The 18713-nt window shown below is 38.7% G+C and overlaps 1 protein-coding gene across 2 annotated transcripts in view; it reads right to left on the reverse strand.

Annotated features, from left to right (window-relative positions):
• The window catches only part of HMGCR (3-hydroxy-3-methylglutaryl-CoA reductase), a 28041-nt gene that overhangs the window by 7689 nt on the left and 1639 nt on the right, over positions 1-18713 (reverse strand). For both annotated transcript variants that reach the window (XM_006167787.3, XM_006167788.3), the window contains exons 2-15: positions 12925-13112; positions 12370-12481; positions 11976-12063; positions 9795-9879; positions 8108-8213; positions 6243-6349; positions 6017-6133; positions 5431-5591; positions 5062-5309; positions 4777-4949; positions 2659-2853; positions 1895-2053; positions 1611-1768; positions 1011-1116 (exon numbers count right to left, since the gene is read on the reverse strand). In XM_006167787.3, coding sequence (XP_006167849.1) covers positions 1011-1116; positions 1611-1768; positions 1895-2053; positions 2659-2853; positions 4777-4949; positions 5062-5309; positions 5431-5591; positions 6017-6133; positions 6243-6349; positions 8108-8213; positions 9795-9879; positions 11976-12063; positions 12370-12481; positions 12925-13112 — 2003 coding nt within the window. The remainder of the gene's footprint in view (positions 1-1010; positions 1117-1610; positions 1769-1894; positions 2054-2658; positions 2854-4776; positions 4950-5061; positions 5310-5430; positions 5592-6016; positions 6134-6242; positions 6350-8107; positions 8214-9794; positions 9880-11975; positions 12064-12369; positions 12482-12924; positions 13113-18713) is intronic.

Raw genomic sequence — 18713 nt, forward strand, 5'->3', positions numbered from 1 at the left:
GCGGACCGCGATGTGTGGGGTGGGGCGGGTTATTCTCACTTGTCCTCTCACTGTTTCTCTCTTTCCAGAAAGCACATGTGCCCTAATGCAAAAATCTCTTAAAAAAAAAAAAAAAAAAACTTCTTAGGAAATAATTAAAATAGGTGGACTATATACAAATATACTATATTTGGCCTGCTCTGCTTTTAATTTGCCAGAGGGCGCTTGTATTCAACAGAGAGAGGGAGGTAAAGTAAGAAAGCACACCTCCCCAGAGAAATGGTCATGCCACAACCCCTTCTCCATTTCTCCCTCCTTCAGGGATGTTTGGGTTTGCACATGCATGTGCTTAGCATGTTTTTCAAGCTGCCAGGTTCAGGACTTGAACCACGCAGGCAGTCATATGGGATCCAGCATCTTGACCGCCATGCCACCAAATGGCCTATATTTGGCTTCTAAAAGAGAAATCGTGAAGTCTCTGGAAAAGATCAGCTTCAGGGTTTACTGGACACAACTTTGAAGTGTTACCCCAGGATTTATTCCAGCTCTTCTCCCAAGATTTATTCCCGCCCTTCTACATAGACCAAGAATATATCATATAAATACCAAGTCTAGAAAGCCAGATCTAGGCTGGCTGCAGTTTTAATTCTAGCCCTGATAGTTTAAAAAACAGGCCAAGCACATGTGCATATGTGCTTGAAAAATCCTGACAGGAAGGAGAAATGGAAGAAAAAGGACTGCAGCATGACCACATCCTATTGGGAATGCTTTCTCTTTCTCTAGAGAATGGACATGCCCTCTAACAATTAAAAACTACGTAACATGACTAACTTCAACCAATATCGTCCTTGCAATGAAAGTATTTTCTAGTCAACTAAGTACAAAACATATATACATGGCATATAACTAAAAAAATAAACACCAAGCTTCCTGCACCCCCCAACTCCCTGCCACCTAGTTCCTCTGTTTTGGGATGACCACTCTTGCAGGTTCTGGGCCTATCCTTTCAGATATAGTCTACCCATGCTAACCTTTGAAATCATGTTCATCCCCATGGCATCCCCTGACTTAGACTGGAAACGGATATAAAGGTTGCGTCCAGCCATACTCATATGAAGTTTCTGCAGACGTGCAAATCTGTAAACAAAGAAACAAAGATTGTATTTTTTTTTTAAGAAGATGAAAATTATCTAAAAATCTACTTCAATCACTTCATTTCATATAAGAGAAAGTTCACAGAGATTAGTCCAAATAAAAACAAACATATTAGCTTGAATTATACTGGTACGGTAGCTTTTATTGACATGCTTCTTGGTAAATTTAACTTCCTACATTATAAGTAAATCTATTATACTTCTATCCTGGTTGAAAATCCTTTTTCTAAAACAACTCTCCCCTAAGGCAAAGTAACAATCTAATCAGATTTGCTAGGTCATGAAAATATTCACTGAATCAACATTGTTTCTTCCCCCAAGCATTTCCCCTATTCATTATGAATGAACAGATTTAAAATAGATATGTTGTTAGATTGTTTTAAGTAGGCAACATGCTAACAGTTACATTTAGAAATCACAGAAAATAGCACTAGTTTTCAAATAAACATAAATGTACATAAAAATCCACTCGCACACCTGCTGGTGCTGTCAAATGCCTCCTTTATCACTGTGAACCCTTCAGGTGTTTCGAGCCAAGCCTTCACTTCTGCAGAGTCACAAGCACGGGGAAGACGTACCACTGGGCCACGAGTCATCCCATCAGCAAGGATTCGACTGGTGGCACCTCCACCAAGCTGTGCAAAGTATGTTACAGAGACACATATTAATTCTTCTGCTCGTCCTTGACTGACTGTAAATCTCTTGTTGTTGCCTTTATTGGGTGTATTTTAAAACATCCAGATGTATAAATGCCAACTTACACCTATTGCTCTGCAACCTCTGTTAGTGCTGGCCACAAGACAGCCTTCTGTTGTTGCCATTGGAACCTGAAATTCTTTCCCATCCAAGCACAGAGGTCCGGCCACTCCCACAGGGATGGGCATGTATCCAATAACATTCTCACAACAAGCTCCCATCACCTAAAAGGGAACATCAGGCACCATGTGAAAATCTCCATACACAAATTACATAGTAATTCAATGAAGCCCTTGTCATTAATAACAGTCTTCAAACTTAGGGCTTTCATGAAGTTTTCAACAAGAGCTTTTAAAGAATTATTGTATTTAATTGTATTAATTATTATTTTTAATTATGACCAGTGAGAGAAAGAGAAAGTGACAAAGCAAGCTACCAGGTCTGAGACTAAAGCTGTGGTTGGCCATGTGGGAGTCCATCGCCTTAACCATCATGCCACCTGCCGGTCCCTTCAACAAGATTTTTCATTTAATATACTCTTTTGTTTTTAATAATTATTTTATTTAACTTTATTTATTTGTTTATTTTTCAATATGACCAGAGAAAGTGATAAAGCAAGCCGCCAGGTCTGGGACTCGAACTATGGTCGGCCATATGGGAGTCCCATGCCCCTAACCACCATCTAACCTGCCACTTCCCTTAATTTATTCTTTAAAAGTGCTTAAAAATACTAGCATTACTGAGAAATATAGAAACAAGAAAAAAATGTGAATGCCTATGACCCACACCATAAAAAGTAAAAAAGAAAGAAAGAAAGAAAAGAACATACCAAGGAGTAATTATAATCCCTATAAGGTAGGTACTGGAGAGAAGAAGGCTCTGGAAGCTTTTTGGAAAGTAACTGCCGACGAATAGATACACCTCGTTCATGGGTTTCCATCAGAGTTTCCAATTTGTACGGTGGGATATGCTTGGCATCGACTAATTGGATGATCTCAGCATCACTAAGGAATTTTGCACCTTTCTAAAGTAGGAAAAAAAAAAAAGAGAGGGATAAGGTCAGAGAGGGAGATGGTAGAAAGGCCAAAAGGTCTGTCCTTTAAATGATTCATAGCAAACAGACTATTTATTTTTGTTGTTTTAGAGGTTTTTGCCTTAGGGCATAAGCACTTGTTGGGTGGGGAGACCAAGACAATGAGAAAGAAAGTGAATAATCACCCCCGAGGGGGATGGCCAGCCACAATCCCTTCTCCTTCATTCTCCTCCTGGGATCTTGAGTGATATAACTGTCACACCATCTGCTGGTCTGCACAAATAACTATTTAATAAGCTATGCTACACTAATATGAACTTTTTATATCACGATAGCTTATTAAAAAGATACTCCTATAAAATAATTCAAAATCAGTGATGGCAAATTAAAAATATGTGACTCATGGCCACACACACAAAGAAAACCTCGTTCAAGTCTCAAAGTGTCAAGCTTAAAAAAGAAAACAAACAACAAACTCTTTTTTTTGGAGAGGTTTTTTTTTTTTTTTTTTTGCTATAGGGCGCATGTGCTCACCAGAGACAGAGAGACAGAAAGCGAGAAATCACCCCTCAGGGGGGATGGTCACGCTGCAATCCCTTCTCCTCCATTCTCCTCTTGGGATCTTGGGCATGCACACACACGCGCCCGGCGTGAGTTTTAAGCCACCGGGTCCGGGACGCGAACTGTGGTCGACTACGTGGGAGTCCGGCAACATAGCCAATACACCAACTGCTGGTCCCAACAACAAATTTTTTTTTTGAGAGATTTTCGCTATACAGCACATGCGCTCGCCAGACAGACAGAGAGAGACATAGAGACAGAAAGCGAGAAATCACCCCCCAGGGGGGATGGTCACGCTGCAATCCCTTCTCCTCCATTCTCCTCTTGGGATCTTGGGCATGCACACACACGCGCCCGGCGTGAGTTTTAAGCCACCGGGTCTGGGACGCGAACCGCGGTCAACTACGTGGGAGTCCAGCGACATAGCAATTACGCTAACTGCTGGTTCCCCCAACAACAAATTTTTTGAAGCTCATCTCTGTGTTAAACCCTTTCTTCCACACCTCCACATACATGTAAGATTACAGCAGGTGCTCATCTCTATGGTAAACTAAATAAAAACTAGACAAACTTTATTTTAAAGAATTATTTTATTTAACTTTATTTATTATTATTATCATTATTATTTTCCAGTTTGATCAGAGAGAGACAGAAAGAGAGAGAGGAAGTGAGAAAGCAAGCCACCAGGTCCGAGACTTGAACCGTGGTCGGCCATGTGGGAGTCCTGCGCCTTTAACCACCATGCCACTTGCCGGCCCCTAGACAAACTTTTCCAGTAGTAAACTAGAAAGAGTTTTTTGACTGTGAAGTCAGAAAATTTAGGGACCTGCTACCAGCTTTTTCACTTCCTAAAGATTTATTACTTTGGGGAAATGGCTTGGCCTCTTAGAGCCTTAGCTTTCTCATCTGAAAAATGAGGAAGGTCGGGAACCAGCAGTTAGCATAATGGCTATGTCGCTGGACTCCCACGTAGTCGACCGCAGTTTGAGTCCCGGACCCGGTGGCTTAAAACTCACGCTGGGCGCATGTGTGTGCGTGCCCAAGATCCCAAGAGGAGAAGGGATTGCGGCGTGACCATCCCCTCTGGGGGGTGATTTCTCACTTTCTGTCTCTATGTCTCTGTCTGTCTGGCGTGCGCATGCGCCCTATAGCGAAAACCTCTCCAAAAAAAAAAAAGAGGAAGGTTGTGGGGAATAAATAAAATAATGACAGTTATCTGTAAACCACGTGACATGGTATTTGGAATTTAGTAGTACTCAGCATGCATTATTATTGACAGGTTTTCCTTCCTTTAAGAAAAAAAAGCTCCTTTTTAAAGAAAAAGTCCAAGCTTATGTTTGTTACTGTCCTCACCTCTGCATTTGCAAGTATCTGTAGACATTCTTCATTAGGCCGAGGCTCCCTGGGAAGCTCAACTTCAGATTCCCGTGTTGCCAGATCCGAGGAAGTATCGAATGAATTACCAACCACAAATGTAGCTCTGTTTGAGGTATCCGTTTCAGCCACTAAGGGTTTTATAACCTCAACTATTTAAGAAATCAAAAGAAATCTCTCAACACAACCTAATTTTAAAAATGGACTTAATTTTTTGATCAATCAGCAATGGAAGACTTGAAGGTGAAGAAAGTAAGAAGTTACCTTTTCTTTCTTGGTTTATCCCTGTCTCTTCTTCCACTGACTGGAATTTCTGGTTACTTCTGACTAGCCCAGGTTCACGCCTACAACAATTGTCTGGGACTTTCTTTTGGGTCACTACAGGAGATGTGATAGGGTTTTTTAATGAGAGTGTAGATTCTGTCTCTGCTTGTTCAAAGAAGATGTACTTCACAGCCAGAAGGAGAGCTAAACTTAGCGTAATAACTTGTTCAATATCCATGCTGATCATCCTGAATAAGAAACAGTAAATTAAAATGTTATCATTCAGAAATGTAAAAGGCAAGACCTAAACTTATAATAGTATAGCGTGCTATAATTTATTTACGACAAAGTAGATCTCAGTTAACTTACTTAGAGAGATAAAACTGCCAGAGTGAAACACTTGGTTCAATTCTCTTGGACACATTTTCATCTAGTCCTAGTGACATCTTAGAATTTTCTGCTGTACTGTTATGAGGAGAAGGATCAGCTATCCAGCGACTATGAGCATGAACGAGAACCAAGCCTAGAGACTGAAATAAAATTTTACAAGTTATATATCCTCTGCATATCAATGGAAATCTAAATTTCTCACCGCTAGCAACTAGACAACTGGACACTATCTTCCATGGCCCCCCTTTTACCATAAGAAAGTCCCCCAGCTTGCTAGGTGACTAAGTGGCTTCAATGAATTACTGAAAACATTCCCAAGAAAGGCTGGAGATAAGGTGGAGGAGAATGGAAAATCTGTGTAGAGAGAGATTCACAGAGATCAGAAGTCTCAAGAAATGAACTAGTTAAAAAAAAAAAAAAAAAAGGAAGAAGAGGATAAAATATTTTTAAGAGCCAAAAGCCACAGGAAAAAGATAGGAAGGAAAAGGAAAAGGAAATTATTTTTTTTAAAGATTGACATTAGAGAACTGAGGATAATGAAAGGAGAAGCAAACTGTATCATTACCATAATCATCTTGACCCTTTGAGTTACAGGATTTGGTTTATTTTCTTCTTCTTCTAAAACTCGGGCAAAATGGCTGAGCTGCCAAATTGGTCGACCCTCACGGCTTTCCCGAGAAAGCTACAAAGTAAGGCAGTGTTACATTACAAGGTGTTGATTCAGTTTAGGAGAACTGGTATAATGAAAAATAAAACTCTTTACTAACACCATAAGGTAGAACTGCTCTTACCTCTAATACCAGGGACACACAAGCTGGGAAGAAAGTCATGAACACAAAGTAGTTGGCCAGAACTGACATGCAGCCAAAGCAGCACATGATTTCAAGTTGGCGCACTCCTAGTCAAAGAAAAATGGAACGTGTAACTGAAAAAGCATGTGTGTTTTCAATGTTTCATATAACACACAAAAATACCAGTATACTAAGTAAGCTCTTTGCTATCTACCGGAAACAGAATGAGAAATTCAGAGGCAATGCCAAACCTTGGAGGACAGAGGAATTACAAAACTCTGGGACCAGCAGTTGGCATAATGGCTATGTCGCTGGACTCCCATGTAGTCAGGGGTGGTTGGCCACGTCTCAATCCTTTCTCCTCCATTCTCCTCTCAGGATCTTGGGCATGCATGCGCGTGAGTTTAAGCCACCGGGTCCGGGACTCAAACCGTGGTCGACTACATGGGAGTCCAACAGCATAGCCATTATGCCAACTGCTGGTCCCCTTTCCCATTTTTTTTTTTGTTTGTTAAGGATAAATTTTTAAAATAAATTTTAAGGATTTCCTTGGTATATAAAATTGTTGTTGAATGACAGAATAACTAACTTACCCTCAGAAAATTACAACATTCAGTATTTAACATACTACCCAGTGAAGAGGCCTCAACTAATAATAATCAATTATTCCTTTAAAAGTTAGATTGTGTACTTCTAAATTAATAAGGCCCTTCATTGAGGGCTCTAACACACCAAGAGATACACTAGAGCAGTAGAACTAAGTATGGTCTTCCTGAAAAGGCCGATTAGGCAACCATAATCACATAATATATTCATTACGGCAAATTTCCATGCTAGGCAGTAATTTTTATCCTATATAATGGAGTCTTATGTTTGATATTTAATATTTAATTCTCTACTATCCAATTAAGAATGAAGAAACATGTTCTGAGACTAATGCTGAGTACCTGCTAAGATGTACTGCTTATGGTCTGATTAAATCATCTCAACCACCTTATCAGGTATACCTGTCCAATTCCTAACTCTTACACTGTCACCTACATGGTAATTAAAACACAAGGAACTAAGTCACTAATTTAGTCTAGGCAACAGCAAAGTTTAGAAGGTACTTTCCAGACCCACACTGGAAAACAACCTTGGTTAAAACCAGATAAAGCCTAAATTAACAAAAATGCCATAGACAAAGCAGATCACAAAGAAGCTAACAAGGGTGAAAAATAAATCAATAATCTGCTACCAAATTTTCTCCAAAGCCAACAGACACAGAGTGAAAACCAACCCCACAATAATGTAGTTAAGTCTCAAAGTACTTAAAAGGGGCCAGCAGGTGGCGTGGTGATTAAAGTTCTGGACTCCCACATGGGCGAACATGGTTCAAGTCCTCGACCTAGTGGCTTTTTCTTTCTTCCTTTTTTTTGGAGAGATTTTTGCTATAGGGCGCGTGAGCTCGCCAGAAAGACAGAAAGAGACAGACAGAAAGCAAGAAATCACCCCCTGGGGGGATGGCCACACCACAATCCCTTCCCCTCTATTCTCCTCTCAGGATCTTGGCCACACACACGCCCGGCGTGAGCTTAAGCCACCAGGTCTGGGATTAAAACCACAGTTGACTACATGGGAGTCCATCGACACTGCCATTACGCCAACTCCTGGTCCCAGTGGCTTGCTTTCTTACTTTCCCTTTCTCTCTTTCTCTGGTCAAATTGAAAAATAATGATAAATAAAATAATAAAATAAAATGCATAATTCTTTTATTTAGAAAGAGTAACTTAATTGTCAGAATTTACAATAAGGCAAAATCCAAGCTGTTCTTTTCCTCTTTAGTAACATACATATTTTAAAATATATTAAAATTGCTTACAAACCTGACATGGTACCAACTCCAATCACAAGACATTCCACAAGAGCATCAAGGGTAAATGTAGGACCTAAAATTGCCATTCCACGAGCAATATTTTCTCTTACTTCATCCTAAACGACAGATCAAACATATCAATGAAGTTAACTTTTTAAAGTGTGAGGGAACATCGTGGGGCATATACAAAAATCTACTCTACTATTCAAAGAATAAAATATACAATATGATAAGACTCACAGGTGTTCAATATACAAAGTATGGTAACATTAAAGAGGATGTTTAAAAAAGAACATATACACCAACACAGTGGACTGCTTTCTTTTCCAATGAAAGAGGTATTTCTTGGAAATACTTTGAGGTGGTGCATTAATCCTATCATTTAAATTCCACATAATTAAATTCTACAACAATTTTTTTAAAGATTTATTTTTAATTTATTATCATTATGCTTCTATTTTAATCAGAGAGAGACAGAGAGAAAGGAGAGTGAGAAAGCAAACCACCAGGTCCAGGACTTGAACCGTGGTTGGCCATGTGGGAGTCCAGTGCCTCAACCACCATGCCACCGGCCAGCCCCCAAATTCTACAACATTTTATATTCGGGTTACCACTGGTGGAAGATATTAACAGCAAATTTTTTCTGAGATTGTATTATAAAATCTAAATCATCCCTTGTTGTTATGCTCAAATGATCATTAATATTTAACAACACATCATTTGGATAGAATACATGCTGCTTTATATTTATGATACTCAGATCTAAATTGTACATTCTTTTTTTTTTTTAATGTTTTTCCCCCAATTGCCAAGGGAAATACACTCACAGAAAGGCAGAGAGACAAAGAAAAAAAGGAAGAAAACACTCCCCAGTGGTCATGCCTCATTGTGCAAGCTTCCAGAGCTAGAATTCAAACCTTGATTGGCTATGTAGGATCTGACTCCCTTAACCACTAGGCTATAGGGCCAGTCCAAAAGAAGTTTAGTTATTCATTCATTCATTCATTTATTTATTTAGGAAGGAGAGATTTTTGCTATAGGGCGTGTGTGCTCACCAGAAAGACAGAGACAGAAAGTGAGAAATCACCCCCCAGGGGGATGGCCACTCCACAGTCTCTTCTCCTCCATTCTCCTCTTGGGATCTTGGGCATGCACGCACAAGTGCCCAGCGTGAGTTTAAGCCACCAGATCCAGGACTCAAACTGCAGTTGACTACAAAGGAGTCCAGGGACACAGCCATTACACCAACTGCTGGTCCCAAAGTTAGGTTATTTAAAGTGACTAATGAACATCAAGATGAAACTTAACATGGGAACAGTTAGTATTAACTTAAAGAGTTTAAGATAAATTTATTCTGAGGCTTTCTTCATTAGATTTTGTTCTGCTCTCTGATGTGTTTCACTATGTAGATACTCATTTATTCAAGTCATATTGTCATAATTTCTGAAAGTCTTAAGAAGGAAAATGGGAAAATTCCAAATTCCAGGAGCTATGGAATTATAACTGAGTCATTAGATAAAAGGGACTTGCCCTTGAGCACTTATGAAGACCAATCTTAGAACTTGAAAATTAAGCTTAAAAAAAATGGGATAATTCCTGAATCTTGGCCTTTGAAGAAATTCTATTAAGCCCTCCTCTTATAGGAAACACTGAAAAGAGAGATACTACTCCCATCCTTGTCTTAAAATACTACTTACCTGAGAGTTGGAACTGAGGGCAAACTTGGCTAATGCACTTGCTCTGGAAAGGTCAATCAAAAGTAGGAAAAAAGGCAAAGCTTCACTGGAAAAAAAAAACACACAATTAAGTATTTTTGGAGAGTATTTTTTTTTTTTGAGAGGTTTTTGCTATAGGGCACATGCGCTCGACATAAAGACAGACAGAGAGACAAAAAGCAAGAAATCATCCCCCAGGGGAGATGGCCATGCTGCAATCCCTTCTCCTCCATTCTCCTCTCAGCATCTTGGGCGCATACACACGCACCCGGCATGAATTTAAGCCACCAAGTCCAGGACTCGAACCGTGGTTGGCTACATGGGAGTCCAGCAACATAGCCATTATGCTAACTGCTGGTCCCACGATTAAGTATTTTATAATAGAGGGGACCAAGCAGGTGGTGTGGTGGTTAAGGAGCTGGACTCCTACATGGCAGACTGTGGTTCGAGGCCCTGACCTGGCAGCTTAATTTCTTGCTTTCCCTCTCCCTCGGCTTGCTTTCTCACTTTCTCTCTCTCAGCTTGCTTTCTCGCTTTCTCTTTCTCTCTCTCAGCTTGCTTTTTCACTTCCCCTCTGCCACCAACCCCCTCTGTCCCTCTGCGGTCAGGTTAAAATAAATAAATAAAGTTTAAAAAGTTATTTTTTTTTAATAACACCTCAACAAAAAGGTCTTTTTTTTTTTTTTTTTTTTTTAGAGGTTTTTCCTATAGGGGGCGGTCCCTCCAGACAGACAGAGACAGACAGAGAGACAGAAAGTGAGAAATCACCCTCCAGGGGGGATGGTCAAGCAGCAATCCCTTCTCCTCCATTCTCCTCTCAGGATCTTGGGCAGGAGCGCACACGCGCCCAGCGTGAGTTTTAAGCCACTGGGTCCGGGACACGAACCACAGTCAACTACGTGAGAGTCCAGTAACATAGCCATTATGCTAACTGCTGATTCCCTAAAAAGTTTACTTTTAATAGAGGAAAATATAGTTTTTAAAAATCCCTTTTGGGGCCAGTAGATGGTGCAGTGGTCGAGGCACTGGACTCCCATATAGCCAACTATGGTTTGAGTCCCAGACCTGGAGGCTTGCTCTCTCACTTTCTCTCTCTCTCTCTCTCTCTCTGGTAAAATTAAAAAATTAAAACAAATAATAAAGAGTGTGTTTTTTTAATCCCTTTCTAAAAAACTCCCCATTCCTTATATTGATTAAATGATCCTATAGTATATGTCCCTTTCTGAGGCTTCCTCAAAGCTAAACAGTAGTTTAAAATACTTGTTAACATTATTTTTTTTAAGAATATTTTTATTGGGGCCAGCAGGTGGCATAGTGGTTAAGGATGCTGGACTCCCACATGGCTGACCATGGTTCGAGTTCCAGACCTGGCAGATTGCTTTCTCATTTTATCTCTCTCTCATTCTGTCCCTCTCTGGTAAGATTAAAATAAATAAATAATATAAAATAGTTAAATAAAATGATTTTTTAAAATGAATATTTTAACTAATTTATTTTTAATTTTTTTTAGTTTGCTATAGGATGTGCACTTGCCAGACAGAGAGGGAAAGTGAGAAAGCACCCCCCGGGGGGGATGGCCACACCACAGTCCCTTCCTCAGTCTTCCCTAGGGATCTTGAGCATGCAGGTACACATGCCTGGTGTGTTTTTCAAGCTGCCAGGTCGAGAACTTAAACTGCAAAGTTGGCCATGTGCCACACCTCCTATTGTATCATTTTTAATGTTGAAATGTAAATTTATTTAAATCGAAACAACTTTTGATAGTTTTCTTGCAACATCATCCTTGAATAAGCATGTGGAAAATATATTTAATAGTGTAAAGGACTTATAAAAAAAAAAAAAAAAATATATAACATATATATATATATATATGTGTGTGTGTATATATATATATATATATGTGTGTGTGTGTGTATATATATATATACATATATATATATACAGTACAATTACAGAAATTTTCTTTGAAGTACAAAAATGGTGAGAAAGGACATACAGCAAAGTGTTAGCAGTTATTAAAATTATCTAATGGTAAGATTACACTAAAAAATTTCTCCCTCTTTTCTAAACTTATGAAAACTTATATATTAACTTTATAGCATGGGGAAAAAGTTCCTAAAACTATATTTTGAAAGAAAATATATTTAAATTTTAAATACTTACTTCAAGCCTGTCAATTCTTTATCTAAGAAGTGAATGACAACTGTACTGAATACGAAACTTGAGAAAATTGTGAAGAGGCCAGCAATGCCTAAAATGACAAAAGCCATCAATAAAAAACCTTTATCCTTTAATACATAAATAACAACATTTAGTCTCATACAATATTCTGAGATAAGCAATATTATTTACCTCTAGATTAGTGAGATCTCAAATTTCAGAATGTTTAACTAACAGCAATAAGAAAGGAATCTACTAAATGCATGCAAGACACTTTAGTAACACATTTCCAAATATTTCATTTAGACAAACAGGTTTATTTACACAGAAAATCAAAAATCTCATAACTTTTAAAAAATTAACATATATTTAAAAGTTAAATGTATGAATGTATTACCTAAAATGTATTTTGATCCAAGTTGACGTAAATTCTGAAACTGGAAGTAAATATACAGGATTGCTATGCATCGTGTTATGGTCAGAATTATAATGTCACTGCTCAAAACATCCTATAGGGAAAAGCATAAAAGAAAACCCCAATAGCTTTGGTAATACGCCAGCAAAAGTAAGATCTTTTGTATGTATCGTTAGTTTATATATCATCATAAAACTATAACTGTAGATACAAGTACAATAAAAATATCAAACAAACTGGAAATTAAACTTAATTTTTAAATAATTATTTTCACTGTTACTTCTAAAAGATATATTTCTCAAATAAACTCAAGTATACTCATTTGTGTAGGAAAGGTCCCAAAAAAAGTATTTCTACTGCCTTTTCCATACTACGTAAGTTAATGGAAATTTGGGGTATGTTCAGGAATACTAAAAGATTTTATTCATAACTTTTCTTGATTATATGGTCTCTGGAAGGACCATATAAGGTCTGGTTTGAACCTGAACATGTAATCTTTAAACTTTAGTCAATCAACATCACATTAATTTCACTAACCTCTTCAAACTTCGGACACTCATAATTCCAACCACAAATCTTATTATTGCCAGTAAACATGTTCATGGACATCATACAGATGGTCAGTGTCACTGTCCCCACTATGACTTCCCAAGGATGGGAGGCCACAAAGAGGCCATGCATTCGGAAAAGTCTTGACAGCATTGCAGCTACAGAATCCTGGGATCCTGGAAGGAATATCAAATATGAACACTTAGCATATAACTATGTTTAGAAAAAGATTTTAAGGTTCAGCCTTGGTGACACAAGTAGTAGAATGCTGATCTCAGTGCTGAAAGTTGCATGGTCAACTGGGTTTGGATTCTGAGTCCGGTGAAAACATGCTGGGTACCAAAAGGGGAAGGGGATCACAGAGGGGGGAGACACCTGTCAAGGTTGCTCCTTTCCTTTCTTTCTCACATGCATGTGCTCTCATGAATAATTTTTTAAAAAAGAAGAGATTTTAAGAAAAAGTATTCTATAAACCCTGTTTTGTATGCACAGTGTCCTATACATGACTATTTTACAGTGTTCCTTATAATTCTTAGAAACAGTTAAAAAAAATTAAGAGGATTCAGTTATCACTTCTTTATTCAATTAAATCCTTTATAATTAACTGGCAACCAACTTAAAAGCATAAAAGCACTAACATTTAAGATCAAACCCAACAAATACCTCTGCCTTTATTTTCTGAGTGGAGGGGAGTAATAAAGCAGAAAACAAAAGTGAAAAACAACTATTCACATTTTCTAATTAACCAGACATAAAACACTTATATGCCCCTTCATCATCTGTGTTTTGGATATACAAAAGTAACAAAGAATCTATTTATGGAGTCTTCTCTTGTAAATTATGCTAGTTTTATAAGTGCTTCAAGGGCAGATCCATCACCTTTTCATTCCATTAAACTTATGGCATAATGTCATTAGCAAAAGATGTTTAATAAAACTTGCTAATGTTGCTGTCGCCAAAAAGAAGTCTTTTCTAACAGATGTTTCTACATCAATAAAAAGGTAAGAATTTTGCTGTGGTGGCTGCTTTTTTCCCAGCAGAATCATCAACAACAGGGCTGCAAGATCAATGGAAAAACATTAGATGTGAAAATCTCCCTAACTTTTACAGCTAATCAATAGCTTTAACAGTAGTAGAGAACAGGCTGGCTGAAGTACACACCTATTGCATGAAAAGATTTCCTAACAGAGTATGTAGCAGATTTTGATCTAATGACTACCAAGACTAAATTTCCTCATGTTTGCTGGCTAAATAATTTTGATGTCCTGATTTTGAAAAAAAAATCTTATATAGCCACTGGTCACTGCAAAGGAACTTGCAAGCCTTATTTCTTACATTAAAATTACAGCCTATGATAAAGCATATTAGTTACCCATAAAAACCAACTAAAATTAATAGGTAAGCCTACCGACTGCCAATCTAGCAAAGATTCAAGCCAACCTAATATTTAATAGTAAGAAAATAAAAAGGGCAACAAATAACAATTATTTTTAAAAATCACTAATCTAAAGAGTTAGGGTAAAGGAAAAAAAAAGTTTTTAGGAACCAAGGTAATTATGAAGTGTCACCTCTCACTACGCCCATCATTCCGTGTTTTCTCAATTTTAGTCATACCAAGCCACTAACCAGATAACTGGTTTTCAAACTGTAGTTGATAACCCTTCATGGGTTAAATTAAATCATGAAATCAAATGTATAGGTAAGAATAAACATTTTAATCAAAAAACAATATAAAAAAATAGTTGTTGGCTAAGACTTATGATATGGATAGACATTTCTTGAGACTTCATTTTCATGAAACGATGCATATTGAGTGTGTGCCTGGCTTCCAACCTAACATGCATTTATTACAGATCACGATTTTAAAAGGCTGGCAGTCACTAAAGGATATAAATGTGACATGCACTTGCCTGTTTATTAATGCCTTTTCAGTCTTCCACCTTGAATCTTATCCATCCTTTTCCCAGCAGCACTTTGTGCTAGTATACAGCATTGTTCAACAAATACTTGCTTAATTAAAAAACAAATTGTTAAAATATGGTAATATGCCTTTTATCGATATATCTTTTTTTTTTTTTGGAGAGGTTTTTGCTATAGGGCACGGGCACTCCCCAGACAGAGAGAGACAGAGAGACAGAAAGTGAGAAATCACCCCCCAGGGGGGATGGCCAGGCCACAATCCCTTCTCCTCCATTCTCCTCTCGGGATCCTGGGCATGAACACACACGCGCCTGGCGTGAATTTTAAGCCACCAGGTCTGGGACACGAACCGCGGTCGCCTACATGGGAGTCCAGGAACATAGCCATTACGCTAACTGCTGGTCCTGATATATCTTGAAATAGACCTGAAGATGATTTTTTTAAAGGTACCTAGATATGGATATAAATCACATATCTTCACCTCTAGGTGAAGACTGAATGCACAGCAAGATATTATCAACAAAGTATCTTCTATTAAATTAACAGAGACTTTGACTTAAAGTACTGGAAAGTTTTAATCATATCTTAGACTTGAGCCCTATGTAATTACAACCAACAGCTTCATAAAAGGCTGTATTTTTCACCATCACATAATTTGGTATCCAATCACATAATGCCTTTCTTGTATTTAAGACCAAAAAAAACTAAACTCTACAAAGTGATCTAAACAATCAACCAGCATGGAGTTGGCAGGTGGCAAAGTGGTTAAGGGCACTGGACTCCCACATGGTTGACCATGGTTGGAGTCCCAGACCTGGCAGCTTGCTTTCTGACTTTCTCTCACTCTGTCACTCTTTGATCAAATTTAAAAATAAGTAAATAAATAAATAAAGTTAAGTAATTCTTAAAAAAAAAAAAATACAGCATCAATGTTTCAGAAAGTGAATTAGCCGTATGTCTCAAAACAAGAACAAAATTATTTTCTAACTCTCCTCTACCAAAAAACACCTTTCAACTTTGATTGTTTCTTAGCAATCAATCCAATATTACTCATAGTTATTAAAAACTTTATTCAGTTCAATTAAGATCTGAGTGGCTACCAGGAAGGAACTCTAAAGTCTGATCACAAATTAGTTTTGCATGATTAATTCATAATTATATACTAGGTACACTGTGTTTCCCCTCAAAAAGACTTCACGGTGGCACTGTCAATTCTAGAATGTAACATTTTTTTCCCTAAGTGAAGTCACCTTTGCAACATTCAGGAAAAAAATTATATATGATCCTGTGAGCTACCTCCCAACACAGAGAACCAGAGAACCACACCTACTTGGAAGCAGAAACAGCAATCTTATGAAGGTGTGCCATAAGTGACTATAATTATACAGTCTAATTTCTCAAGAGCACCTTCCCATTTCCCTGTGAATATGCAAAACATGTACATGCCATAGAATCCAACCTTCCACCTTCATCAGCAGCTGTTAAGTGGCACTAGCAGGCTATAGGACAACTCTTGCAAATTCAACAGAGTATTATGCCATTTTGCAATATGAATTAGTTTTGAAGACAACAAAGTAGATAGTCAAGGAATGCCCATATTTGGACTAACATTTCAGATTCTTTAAAATAAATCATTTAAATGTACTGGACTCCTTTTATTGCTAATCCAATCTGCCAAAAACCACCTACCAGGGCCAATTGCAGAAAAGGATATTTTGGCATCCTACACTGATTTCCTCCCACCTAATACTCCTCCTATGTTCCACATTCCAGTATTTGATTATACATTATTTTACACTCTTCTCAAGTTAATTAAATGTGTACATTTTGTCTCTTTGAAGGCAAATATCAAGTCTTATACTACACTCACTTTTAAACCAATTAGCATTCTGCTTCCCAACCTAGTATCCTGTGGGAGGGAGGAATGATCAGGAAATCTGGACTCTGTACAATTCTATTATATTACATACTACCTGTTTCTAAATCACATTTCTCTTCATCTACTAGGCTAGAGATCTAAGCTCTCTGAGAAAGACATATATTTCGTAAGGTTCACTGAGTAGAACCATATAGAACTGCTGCTTTTTGTAGGTTAAAAATGGCCCAATTTCAGGGAACCAGCAAGTTAGCGTAATGGCTATGTCGCTGGACTCCCACGTAGTCGACTGCGGTTCGTGTCCCGGACCCGGTGGCTTAAAAGGTGGCTTAAAACTCACGCCGGGCGCGTGTGCATGTGTGCCCAAGATCCCGAGAGGAGAATGGAGGAGAAGGGATTGCAGCGTGACCATCCCCCCTGGGGGGTGATTTCTCGCTTTCTGTCTCTATGTCTCTCTCTGTCTGTCTGGAGAGCGCAGGCGCCCTACAGTGAAAATAAAAAAACAAAAAACTCTCCAAGAGATTGCAAATAAAAATCTCTCCAAAAAAAAAAAAAAAGGCCCAATTTCGGGGGCCAGCAGGTGGCACGGTGGTTAAGGACACTGAACACCAGTGGTTCAAGTCCCTGACCCTGGCAGCTTGTTTTCTCACTTTCTCATGTGTGTGTTCTCTCTCTTTCTCTCTCACTCTCATTCTGGCAAGCTCTCTCTTGCTCACTCTGCCCCCCTCTGGCTAAATTAAAATAAATAAAATAATTCTTTTAAAAAATTTACAAATTTTTAAAAAGGTCCATTTTTACAAATTGTAATTTTATGTTGTCAAGCTAAGTAGACTGACTCCATAAAGTGGTTATCGACCCATGGTCTAGAAACTACACTACAAAATATTAAAGAGCACACACACACATATAATTCATCTTGAAATGGTCATGATAAACACAACAGTTTTCATGTTAGTGCTATAATCTACAATTTTTTTAATCTTCATGTTACTAATTCCCGTAGGACCTAACTGCAAAATTTATCATAAATTTTGTAAAGACACTACAACAAAGCAGGCCTACGAAATCCAGTCAACCCCTAAAGTACATTTTCAGATCTTTGCTAGATTAAATCAGAAAATGTCCTTCACTACATGGAGATGAAAATAAATTCACTGGTTAACAAAAAATACATTCTCTATCTTATGAAACACTGAATTTAGGCACGATTATTTAGTATGGCCTATGACTTTACAGGATTAAATATAAGAAGGCATAACTTCAAATCCTGAAATATTTCAAATGACCACGTCAGGCGGAGTACACTAACCTCCTCCTAACCTACACAAACGGACTGTTCTAAATTTGAACTTCAATGACATGTGATTATCCTAATCCAAACCAAATAATACCTAAAACTTACAATGTTGGACCTGTGCACCAAGAAAACTATGTACCTTACAAAACACAAAAGAAGAATACTATTTAAGTCCTTGGAGGAGTCCCCACCCTGGGCTCCACATCCAATCAAACCTAATCTGTTCTGAAGGAAATAACCCATTCACGGTTCTTTTGTGGCTGGGTTCGCATCACCCAAAAGAAAGGCTGACGAACAGCAGCGCCTTGGGCGTGAACGCCTGGACTGCGCGGGCTGCGACTCCCCAGCCCCCCAACATTTCTCTAATCTAGCACCTCGGAGACAACCCTGCCTGCCACCCTTTCCGCCCCGATGACCGTGACTGCGCGGCCAGCACTGCCTACTTCGGACAGGGCCTGCGAACGCGGCTACGCCCCACTGGTCCGCCAACCGTGACTGCAACCAAGAGGCCCGACCGCCAGCCACCCCTCGGGCCCTCCTGGGCCCCGGGCACCCCTCACAGTGGTGCTGACCGTTGGGCCCGGCTCAAGGACGTCCCTTCTCAGTCCCCGCGGGACCGGCCGGCCACACCCGCAAAGCGCCCCCGCAGCTCCGCCATGTCGGCAGCGGCTAACTCGCGGCCCC

This window comes from Tupaia chinensis, unplaced genomic scaffold, assembly GCF_000334495.1.
Source record: "Tupaia chinensis unplaced genomic scaffold, TupChi_1.0 Scaffold145093_1, whole genome shotgun sequence".
Lineage (NCBI taxonomy): Eukaryota > Metazoa > Chordata > Mammalia > Scandentia > Tupaiidae > Tupaia > Tupaia belangeri.